The 11,957-nt window shown below is 41.7% G+C and overlaps 1 protein-coding gene across 2 annotated transcripts; it reads right to left on the bottom strand.

Annotated features, from left to right (window-relative positions):
• Positions 1 to 458: 458 nt before the first annotated feature.
• Positions 459 to 7,109, bottom strand: LOC130592882 (myosin regulatory light chain 2, smooth muscle minor isoform). Of its 2 annotated transcripts, none has more exons than XM_057397560.1 (4): positions 6,927 to 7,109; positions 5,323 to 5,521; positions 5,033 to 5,194; positions 459 to 1,341 (listed from the first exon to the last, which is right to left on the bottom strand). In XM_057397560.1, the coding sequence occupies exons 2-4, from the start codon at positions 5,504 to 5,506 to the stop codon at positions 1,169 to 1,171; spliced, it is 519 nt and encodes a 172-aa protein (XP_057253543.1). In that variant the 5' UTR covers positions 5,507 to 5,521; positions 6,927 to 7,109; the 3' UTR covers positions 459 to 1,168. The 2 variants fall into 2 exon arrangements, with proteins under 2 accessions (XP_057253543.1, XP_057253542.1); XM_057397559.1 differs by lacking the exon at positions 6,927 to 7,109 and adding an exon at positions 6,381 to 6,496.
• Positions 7,110 to 11,957: the final 4,848 nt, after the last annotated feature.

The following is an 11,957-nucleotide window of genomic DNA, read 5'->3' on the forward strand; positions in this document are numbered from 1 at the left end:
CGAAGTGACAGAAGCAGCATTGATCACCCTTTCTCTCAAGGCCAGAACACTAAAACCACAAGTATTCTGATCACGGCAAAGTTGCTTTCTGGAGCCAATATGCTACGCATCCCTACCACAGGAACTGGAGGATATAATTATGAGAAATAGAACAAAAAGGAATGCCTCCTTTTCACACACCCAAAGCACCACTCTCAGCAGAAGCTCTTAAAAATATATTGTACATTGTTTCATTTAGAAAGCAATAGTGTAATTTTCAGACAGAGAGAGAGCACCTCCCCTCTTTATCCAGACCCATCCTCATTGTGATTTGAAAAAAGGAAGAGAAAAGAAAGGAAAAAAAAAGAGGCTGCAACAAAATGTAATGAAATCTATATTGTTAGTCCTGCAGATCTGGTAAGAGGCATCACTCAAGCATTCTACTTGTATATGGTATGTTTCTAAAGACAAAACCAGGATTTACTACAGAAGTTTTTAATAGCAGTATTTATATTGTGCTCAGTGTCATCAAGAAAGGGAGGCGCCAAGGTGGTAAAATAACCCCTCGTTTATATCCATAGGATTTAAAATGTTTAATGTGCAAGTCCTGGACAGAAATTATTAATTTACAACATAGTAGAATTTGAAGGACAGGGTTTCTTCATTGTATGTGCTCACAGTAGTAAGTGAAGTTGCTGAAGTACAAACATCAGTATACTTAAGTGACTTATGCTTCATTTTTAAGGCAAAAATAGGTAACAACACAACTGCATATAGTTGCAAAAATATTTACAGATGATTAGAGTCCACTTCTAGCATGAAAATTTTAATGATGAGCTTAATATAGCAGTGTTTTATTTGAAAAGCTACCATCAAAACTGTGAAATGAATCTACCTAGGGTGAGTAGCACTGACATTTTTACCTGGGCCTGTACACTCACTGATCTTTGTCCCTGAACCTCTATCACTGTAAGCTGTCCTCCCTCCCTGGTCCATGTACAATCTTACTACAAAGGCACAGGTGTGCCTGAGCAGGCCCAGAGTCCACAGAGGTAAAAAGCTGGAACGCTAAAAATGTATGCAAAAGGTCCCAACAGAAAAAAAGAGAAAACAGATCCTGAGAAATAAAACTAATGGGGGGGGGAAGGGAGAGGGGGGGAAAGCTATCTGCAGTTATCGGAGGATCTGCTCAGTCATCCTTGTCTTTTGCTCCATGTTTCAGGATGCGTGTGAACTCGATGTAGTTGAAGTTCCCCTTTTTGTCGATGGGAGCCTCCCTATACAACTCATCTACCTCCTCATCCGTGAACCTGTCTCCCATTGTGGTGAGCAGCTCTCGCAGGTAGTCTTCTTGGATGAACCCTAGAAAGAAACACAAAGGGGAAGCTGTTTCTTAGCCAAGCCTTCCAAAGCAGTAGAACAGACATACTGGCAGACCTGCAATTAACTAATACGTGTTTGCACCAAGAGTCCAAAATATTTTCTTACTGGATTCTAAAGAAACTCCTTGAATGCAAAGGGGAGGAGAGGGACGTTTAATGCAATTCATACAGATTTTTGAAATGAGGGCCTGATCTGCTGTGATCCGGTAAACACCTATTTCCACCCACTGATCTTTAACAGCTGAAAGTGGAAAAACAAGTTCCTGCCACTACTAGTCTTCTTTACACAAGCTGTTCTCTTAATTCAATTATATTTTTCTTGACTTAATTAGATATATTTGTGTATCCTCTATAAACTAGTTTCCTCTGGGGACTAAATAACCATTGGCTGGCTCTTCACTCTACACAATACTGTTACTGGAGGCGGTTTACGTGGATACAGAGCTGCTGGCAAGTGTCCAGGGACAGTTTATAACAGAAAAGACTTTCAGATGGGATTGAGCAAGTTAACTCAGAAGGGAGGAAGAATGTTTACTTGTTGAGATGTAGAGGCAGAGAAGCTAGTAAAGAAAAAGGTACAATATATCAAGTTATTTATGCAAAACTATTAGCAGATGATTTTGGAAGAAAGCAGTTGCTAAGTATGTCCTGTTAATTCAATTTCAGTAGATGGGTAGAACCACCAGTTGCCAAACAATTCCAGGAAAGTTTTGAGATGAAAAAACGGAATGCGAGTAGTAAATAGTAGACAGAAGAATGCAGAAACCAATTAATGTTGAAATAAGACCAACCATGCTTTTAAATGCACAATAGTTGCTTCATTTGATAAAGAAATTGGTTACTGAACTTCAGTTGGAGAAATATCAATAATGGAATAGAGGAGGTAGAAGTATGTTCCAAAAAAGAATGTGTAAACTGTGCAGAACAGCTGGAAATCATATCCAGACACCCACATCAACTGATGTAGATTCAATGAGAATGTGACAAAAAGAAAAAAAAAAAAAAAGTAGCTCTGTTTTGGAAAGAGAGTTGAATAACTTAAGCAAACAGAATTCATTTGAGAGACAAAACCAAAGAGGGAATCGGGACTGAAAGGCAGTGAACATGGCAAATTATCATGGGGTTGGTGTATGCTGCAGGGAAGGGAAAAACGTGTTTCAACATATGCTAATTAAACCAGCATCATATCCCAGTGTAGGCAAACCCTTGACTGCTGACTCCAAATGAAGAAGGCTAACAGCCATGTTCTACTTCAAAAATTCGGGGAATGTTCAATTAGCCAGACTCAATCAGGTCAAACTCTGGAGTTGTCTCTTAGCCGATGTGCATAAAGAAGGGGGAAAAGCAGCGAGACAGATTAGGTTTTCTATTTCTGCAGTTCTACAGAGACCAAGTGCTGAGAGATGACAAAAGGATTAGTATTCAAAGAATGCAAAGCCTTTGGTGCTCCAAGTTTAGCCTCAAGGAGACAGATTGCTCCTGTTTGAGCAGCTAGGTGTTTAAACACTGAACTAGGCTGCTAGACTAGGAATACACTAAAAGTTTTAGCAGCACCAAATTGTAAAGCAAATAGCAAACCCACTCTCCCTCACACACAGATTCGGTGTAGATGGGGAGTAACAAATTAATGAAGCAAAAATTAAGATGCAGGCAACACAAAACAGATGACAATGCAGGATCAAAGATCAGACATAACAAATGCAGACAGATATAACTTTTATAGTTATCATTTATAGTTATATACTATAATACTATAGAATAATTTCATAGTACTACACATGATTGTAATGCTAAAGCAATATACTCAACTAGATTTGCAATACAGGAAATGTAAGTAAAAACCAGCAAGTAAAACTGCCTTATCCTCATCAAGAGGATCTGATTTGTATTATACTCTTTCAAAAGAACTACACTGAGGTAGAGCTAGAAAGTCAGGCCAGTAACACACACACACTCATGGAGAGTACAAAGTGGAAAAACAAAACCAAAAAGGTTTGACATAACTGGAAACCCTTTTGTTTATGTTTAAAAAGAACAAACTTATCAGAAGGCAACTCAGAGAATAAAATGAATAAAAGGCAAACATGACATGGGTTCTACAAATACATCACGTTATTTTGAAGACTGTATTTTGACTGCTATGAACTGAAAATCAATAAAACAGCATAACTATCTAACACGTTTTCTGGTTAACGTTTCAGGATGGCGGTGGAACCATTATCCTCAAATCATCCTAGGACTAGACTAAAACATTTACCACACAGAGTTGAAAGATAATAAGATCAATCTTATCAGTACCTGTGGGCCTGAACTAGTAACTTATTATTTACATAGACGTAGAAAGTTACTGTTCAAAAGAACTGTTAGCACAATAGTTTTCTTTATATGGTAATTCGCAGGCTCTTGTTTTGGTGCACACAAAAAAAAAACCTGTAGCACAGTGAGTCAGACTACCTGTGGAGAGAAGATAATTAACCTATTAACAAAACTTCCTTCTCTAGGAGATGGTAAAGAGATCTTCGTTCACAGGGAGGAAGTCAATTAACATTTGAAAAGGCCTTACCAACAGAAGGCCTGTTTACCTACACCTCAGCAGGAAGGGATGCTCTTTGAAAAGGCAAAAGGTGCTAAAAATACACAGACTGAAAATAGCTGTTTGAAATGGAATAATATCATTTGAAAGGTTCAGAGCACATATCCACAGGTTAGACTGAAATACTGTGGAGAGTTGTGAGGTAAGTTATAGGTACGGTGACATCTCTAGTACAGATGCTACCTAATTTTCGCATGCACTAGCAAGTCGTTCACAGCATGTCAAAGCGCTGATATCCTGTGATTCCACAGAACTGCCCTAAGGATTCACCCTCACTTGCTACACACTTCTCCCGAATCTTAGCCTACATGAATAATAAATAAGCTCTACCCTCTAGATTACAGGTGCAACATTTTAAGTGTGACACAGTAAAACAGATCTGCCTTTTCCTTTCTCCCCATCTTGCTACGCAAGTCAGTTCAACCTGTAATTTCTGTCTTCTAGATGCCACCTGGTTTTTATCTTCAGATCACTAAAGTACAGCCTTTCCTGCAACCTGGAAACAAACTGAGCTGCAGGTGAGGGCATGACACATGGCATTTGCCATGAGAGCTGTAACATACACAAGGCAAAATGAGGTTTCAAAAGAGTTTATGTAGCCTGGACACCTTGTCTTGAAATATTAGAAACATTGAAGAATTTGGATGCATCTCAGACCTCCTGCAGGGACTGGACACACTCAGCTGTAATACAGATTTCACATCTGTTACCTTTTTAATGCTGTAGAAAATCACATATTTTTCCAGTTTGAATTCCTCATATCCTTAGAGCAAACATATCTCATTTTGCACTCAGATGAAAATACATGCTGTCCAGTTAAAACACTTTTATTCAAATACTCACAGAACAACGTTGCTAATAGACCTCAGTACTCACACAGAACAGCCAGACAGTTTTTACTCACACTCAGTAAAAGTCAAATTCTTACTACTTGGTAGAATGTGCCATCTAGAATTACTGTGTCATACCTCACTTATAATGGTCCAAAAATCAGCATACTTTTTAGAAATCCAAATAACACAAAAGTACCATCTCCCTCCTCCCTCCCCCCCCAAGTGTCTGAGTTTCACCTATGTACCTGTTGCTTCTTCATCGAAGCAAGCAAAAGCATTCCTGATTACGTCTTCTGGGTCGGTGCCATTCAATTTCTCACCAAACATTGTCAGGAACATTGTGAAATTTATAGGGCCTGGAGCCTCATTCATCATGGCATCTAGGTATTCATCTGTTGGATTCTTTCCTACAAATAAAGGGATTCATAGTCAGTTTAGCTTTCAAACTAAAAGTAACCTGAAGAGCATATCCCAGACTCCATTATTCTAACTGCACAAATTTGCCTGTCAACCACAAACAGAAAAGTGACGTTACCAAGAGAGGCGAGCATATCATGCAAGTCCTCTTTGTCAATGAAGCCATCCCTGTTCTGGTCAATCATGTTGAAGGCCTCCTTGAATTCCTGAATCTGCGACTGATCAAACATCGCAAATACATTGGAAGTGGCACGCTGAGGGCGCTTCTTGGTGGTCTTTGTCTTTGCCTTTTTGCTGGACATGTTGGCTATTGGATACTAAGGAGAAAAATAAATAGTGTAAATACAGTAAAACCAGGACTTCTTAAAAAATGTACTATAGTTTAACATGAAAGTTCACAGAAAACACCTCTTACACACTTCTTTTCCTCTCATCAATATATTTCCCTAATGAAGAAGGAAAAAATTGAAGTAGAAAATGCAAACAAATGAAAGATAGACTCCTAAATAAAAAAGTCACTAAAATAAGACATAAGTTAATCTTGAATTTCAGTCTTCAAAATGATAGCTTTTGTGTGGGATCCCTTCTTGATACATGCACCTGCAAGAAGGAAACTACATGAAGAAAGTGAGGTTTTGAAAGCTGTTGTTAAGCCTGTGAAAGAGCACTGTATGGATATACAGATGGGCGGACAATAAATGCGTGCAATATTAAATAGGGAAAGGAGAAACACAACTCAGTTGACCTGAACAAACTCTGAAGTGCCTATACTTGGCACCTGACAGTTAGTTGCTATTTTGTATGACGATGGGTTTCTTCCTTGCCTTGTCTTGCATTATTTAAAACCACCCTAAAGCTACGAGAAAATCAATGCAAGCTATTTTTCTGTTCATGCCAGTAAGTTCTGTCTGACCTCCATTTACTATTATGTATTTAATTTTACCCAAAATATTCTACAGGTCTGTTGTACCTGAAAGCTCACGTCTGCTGCCTACTCCTTTAAGCAAAAAGGGAAAGCAACCAACTCATGCCTCTTCTGCTCATCTCCCTAGAAAAAAAACTACTCAGAAAAAGCCACCTTCAGCTGCAGCACTCGGGCTGTGCTCGGGTCTGAACAACACAGAGCAATGGCCACACTTTGGTCCATTATATTGCTACCACTGTCATTTAATTTACCTGTTGCTGAGCCTGCTAATGTTTCCATCACACAGAGCTGAGGAGCAGGCTCTTAAGATTTTATAACACGAACCGGGGCAGACTGCCTTATGCTTTTAGTTTGGGTGGGAGGCATTGACGGGGGAAAACCTACAGGCAGCCCCTCTGAGCTTTAACCACACAATGCTGTGCCTGGAAAACAACCCGGCAGCCACCTCTTGCCCTAAGCTTCGGCGTGTGGGGAGAATCAAGCTCGGCCGACACGCTCAGCTCTCCAGCGAGCACAACACTCAGGAGATTTAATTAAAAAATAAATACTCTTTATTTCTGCCCCCAGAAGGCTGATCTCTGTTCTGAAGCAGCATCCCGCCCTGGGCTATAAGGGCGCATGGAGCCTAAAAGCTCTCGCCCTCCCTACGAAGAGACGACGCCATCGGTTCCCCTCAGCAGCAGCTGCCCCAACGGCTGCCGCGAACAGTCGCTGGTTCGAACGCGTCTCCCAACGGTCACTCTCCACAGCTCGTCCCCGCCCCCTCACCGGCAGCACCCGGACCCTCCCGGCCTCACCCCAACGCTCTCCGCGGTGGCCCAGTACGAGGGTGACGCGGAAGGGAGGAAGCGGCGGCAGCACACCGGGTGCTTCCCGGAGAAACCATCGTGCTCCGGAGCGGCGGGTGGGGACCAGCGGCGGAAGGAAAGCGGGTGGCGGCGAGAGAAGCGACGGAGGGCAGCGAAACGGCACTGAGGCCTTTGTCCTAACAACCATAGGGCCCCTCACCCTCCCGGGGCGGCTGGCTCGGGGCGTCTCCGCAACGGCTCCCCCCCTCGGACAGCGTTGGCGCAGCCCGCGGGAAGTGGCCGCTGCCGATGCGGAGCCCTAGGCGCCGCCCGCAGGTGCTGGGCAGCGGGGAGGGAGGGAGGGAGCCAGCCCCAAGCGCTGATGGGAAAGGGTAATCCCGCACCCGAGCCAGGCAGCGGTGGTGGGGTGTTGCGGTCTGTGTTTGTGTCTGGAGAGGTGGTAGCGTAGCTCCAAAGGGCTGTTGCCGGTCAGCGAGTTTTTCTCGTGTGCTTGTTTTTCATGGGTCACGTTGAAGACGGAGCTTCGGTCCGTGTGTCTGAAGCCTCTACAGGCGACCGCGGGGTTAACAGGTTGGTGATGTGCTAGCAGTGGGGTAAATGAAGCCTCGGGAGGTGGTAACATACTGAATTGACTAGTGTAAGGTGTTATCCTTACAGTATTCCTCGTGTTTCGTTTAAGGGATCAGAAAAACGTCTAGTTCGCATCTTTTAAGTCTTGTAAATGCGCGCACCTCTCACAGAGTAACAGACCCCTTGCAGGATTTATTCTTCCTTACGTTTTTTTAATAAACGCTGTGCAGAAAATAATACTGGGTGTCCCCCCCCCCCCCCCCCCCCCCCCCCATTTATTCGTATAGGATCTCGAATTGAAGTATAAGGTCTTTTTCCTTCTCACTGGAGAATGGAGTCTGAAATGAAGTCAGAAACTGCTTGATTTTAGCCTGACTGCTTCTGCATTTTTGAAATTCCTCTGAACAGAATGCTTATTCCCATTTTGTATATTGAAGTACCATATAAGTCACTTGGGCTTCAAGAAGCAGTTGTTTAGTACACAATAATTATGTTGTGAAGAAAGCTACAGTTCATCATTCTTTTAACTAATTTTCTGCCTGTTACAAGTTTTGTTCATACACAGTCAGTATCTTGGTAAACGATGCTGAAGTTAGCATGAATTATTTAAGGAGGAAAGGAAAAAAGTAGGTGAACAGGCTTTTGCTGAAATTACCAATTATATTTACAAATGTAAATGGTTACATTTAGACACTGTACAATTTAGAAGTTGCAGGCCCAAATTTGAAGGAAAACACTTTAATTGCTAAAAGGCCCAACTTTCTTTCTCCCCCTCCCTCAAACTAGAAGAGTTTTCATGAGGTCTGAGAGTTTGGCTTAATTAGCTATAGGAATGATCTGGACAGGGCTTTTAGCAGCCTGGTCTAGTGGAAGGTGTCCTTTCCCATGGCAGGGGGGTTGGAACTAGATGATCTTTAAGGTCTTTTCCAACCCAAAAGTGTTTCCCTGATGAATATTGCTCTTCTAAAATGTGCCTGAAATTGCAATTGGGAAAAATTAAAAACACAAACTTTGCTGAATTGAGAGCATCCTTATGGAAAAAGTCTGGAGAAAAGTGCTCTGTACTTGCCAGAAATGGCACGTAGTTTCCAGATAATCATATGCAAAGCATGAGTGGGCAGAAAAGCAGTAGAAACACCAAGGTAGTAATAGAGTTATTAAAATGCTTTGTGATAATGCTGAACAACTGAATTGCGAGTTGAAATTTAATTATTAAAATGGTTATTTGATAATTTAAAATCCTTTCATCAGTTACTATACATTGAACCACACTGCAAACACGCTACTTTATGTTTTATTGTTTCTTATGCTATTAAAAAGGTTATATGAAACCTGCCACTGTGGATGTTGTTCCTAGTGTTTAACTTCCAAAGATGTGAGAAATAGGTACAGTAATATACTAACCCAGTATGAGATCAGTTCTTACTGCAAATTGTGTATCTCTTAAAGCTTTTGTCTCCAGTTTGTCACATCATAATGAATTGGGAAGCAGTTGCTAAATGCAAACCATTTTCTGCGCTATTCAAATCTGTATAATGCCTTTACAAATGGTTCCATTTTACTTGATTGCAGCATTTACAATGCCACCAAAGAAATTTAAAAGGGACAGAATTTGTTTTGCCTCTTAAAATATTATATACGTAATATTTTTTTTCCCATTGACATCAGTCTTGAAAAGGGAAAAAAAATAAAGGTCTTTTTGGTGACTGTATTAGCTTGTGCTTCATCTCTTACTTAAGAAGAATTGTTGTGATGGTCTCTCAAGTAAACAGGACTTTGTTTCTGCTGTGTAAACTTCACTCTGGAGATGATACTGCTTGAGGATGGTACCTGAGAGCTGCCCGCAGCCTTGAACAGCTGTGACTGGGCATCCTTGGCTGATGCTGAAAAGCGCACTGTAATCCTATTCCCTGCTGCTTTACAGGCTGGTTTTGAGAGTATAATGAAGCCACATGCTCCTTTCTTGAGTGTGCATGCTCCTCTGTGCTCGGGTGGTGCTCCTTGACTGCAGGGAGAGCTGTGCTTGCAGATCGCTATCTGATGGGACAGCAGGCCTCGTCATGAAGATGGCCTTCGGGCTCTTCTCAAGAAAACAGTCCAGGTACATCCTAGGGAGAGCGTGTTCTGGAAAGCCCAAGGTTGTAGTTCTGCTAAGTACTTCATTCAGCCTTTTGCCATCACATGGTGCAGAGTAGAAATGCTTCGCTCCAGACATAAAATTGCTGTGCAGAAGGGGTACCCCACAGCTAGCCCGCGCAGGTCGGGCGCCGCGGGAGCGTTTGGTTTGTGTGCCGGGGGTTCTCCCTATGGCTGTGGTGCTGGGAGGGTGCTTTGGGTAGCTGGTGGTGCTGTACCACCAAATAGTGCCTCCTAGTGATGGACTTCAGTTTCGCACAGCGTTTGTTTTGCGGGCTGCCACGTGCAAGAATGTAGCAAGAAATGTTTATTTCTCGGTACCGCATAATTTCTTGCATAAACCGTACAGAACAGGAATTTATCCATTCTGAAAAACATTTTTTTCTTTTTAATGCTGATCTCTTAACTCTTTCCATTTTCTCATTTCTACTTTTTCCTTCGTAACTCCCACCTTCTTTCTCATTTATGTCAGTCTTGTTTAAGAAAAAAACCTTTTAAGCGAAATGTATAAAGTTTTTCCATTCTTTCCATCAAAAATACTCAAATACTTTTGTGCTGTTGGAATGTTTTCCTAGGCTTGTTTTCTTTGGATTGTGTAAGAGCCTTCAAAATCACGTTTCATGCTGAAGTTCTACAGCTGTTACAGACAGCAAGCAATTTATAGTAAACCTTTTCCGTCATTTAATTTAATTTTCTGTGTTTCCTCACCTCTGCTGAGTTATGATGACTATGCAAACATTTGCGATTAACTTGGTTGCTTAATGAAGCAGAGTCAGTCTGTGTCATTTGACGTTTCTTTGGGAATCTAATTAATGTCACAGGAACAGCTGCACTGGCTCACAGTTAAAGTCTGCCTAGTGCCCTAGCTGTAAAGAGATGTGTGTTCTGGATGTGGGAAGTGGGGAGTCTTGGCCATCCTTTGGTGAGCTCCTGTTCGCAAAGGCTGTGTCTGCACTCTCTGCTCCACAAAGGCAACTGCCCTGCATGAGTGGTGGCCAGAGAATTGGTCTGTTTGAGGTCACGGTGTACTGCTTGCTCACTGCGAGACCAGAAAAAATACCAGGATCATCCGCAGCACCTCTCTTTGGCCCTATAAAACAGTGAGGAGCAGAGCAGGCATGTCGGGATTCCTCAGGCTGGAGTTTTGTGCAGCATTCAGATCTTGCTGCCTCCTAAGGAGGTGAGAACCATGACGTGGGGATTAAATGAGGATGTCCATGTCTCATCCTGAGTTTTCAGCAAGTCAAAATTAGGCATGAGAGTGGGGAAGGGGAAGCCCAGCAGCTGCGTCCTCTTCCTGCTTCTTGCATTTCTTAGTGGAGCACCCCTGGGATGTGTCTGCTGGTTTCTTGGATGCCCTCAACAGTGCTGTGAGGTCTCTCCTACCAGGTGTCTGGAGAGTTTTATTGTGTTTTGTTGTGTATTTTTCTTTTTTATGTCCCATGAAACTTGGAATCATCAGGTGTTTTTAAAATATCTTTCTGTACACTTCCTCTTCTTTTTTTGAGGAGAGAGCACACTGTGTACTTTTATCCTATTTTTAAGGGGAGAGCAGCAGCAGTGGCCATATGTAGGTATTTAGGGCAGAATAAGAATCACGGTAGCCTGTGATATCTTCTCAGAATTCTTTCCCAACCTCTGCAGGTGTTAGCTCATGGAGGAGTAAGCCATCCTGAGCCAGATGTATTTGGTAACCTTTGATGAACTTCTTTCATGAGTTTGCCTAATATGTCATCCTTAAATTGATGTAAATTTAGCATCTACAATACCCTTCGCAGGTGGTTTTGAATTCCTTTGCAAGGTTGTTATTTGTTACATGAAGAACTTCACTTTACTAATTTTGAACCTACCTAATCCTATTTTTATTTGATGCTCTCAGCTTTGTACTGGCAGAAATGCTAAGGTTGAACTGTGTGTCCACCTTTTTGGTGTTACTTTTCCTTCTAGAGAGTGCTTGCATATTCTGCCAGCTGTAACAGAGTCCTGCTTAGGTAATTTTTCTTGTGCAAAAGCTATTCCATACTTATGGTCATTGTAGAAGTAAGACTAAAGATACGCATAGGAAACAAAAGAGTCTAAAAAAGAGACACTAAATGAAAAAGTATATTTGTGATTTTCACATTGAATTACAAATTAAAAACGTGTCAAAGTTGGGTGGAACTTTTTGTCAGTTAAGAGATTTTTTCCTGATCATATTATGACTGTTCAACAAAAGTTGCAAATGCTAATTGCAGAGGTTAAGTATTGACAGCACAATCAAAATCAAATATATCTATTGAAGACAGGTCTACTTCAACAGTCATTTAACAAAAT

Source organism: Pezoporus wallicus, unplaced genomic scaffold, assembly GCF_028554395.1.
Source record: "Pezoporus wallicus isolate ANWC-B61680 ecotype Strahan unplaced genomic scaffold, APGP_CSIRO_Pwel_v1 contig_227, whole genome shotgun sequence".
Classification (NCBI taxonomy): Eukaryota; Metazoa; Chordata; class Aves; order Psittaciformes; family Psittacidae; genus Pezoporus; species Pezoporus wallicus.

Bases quoted from the DNA above. Each gene is read 5' to 3' on its own strand.
- LOC130592882 (XM_057397560.1), bottom strand. From the start codon at position 5,506: ATGTCCAGCAAAAAGGCAAAGACAAAGACCACCAAGAAGCGCCCTCAG. The intron at 5,195-5,322 runs GTAACGTCACTT...CTTTATTTGTAG, and splicing joins TGATATGCTCGCCTCTCTTG to GAAAGAATCCAACAGATGAA. The intron at 1,342-5,032 runs GTACATAGGTGA...GTTTCTTTCTAG, and splicing joins CTTCGATGAAGAAGCAACAG to GGTTCATCCAAGAAGACTAC.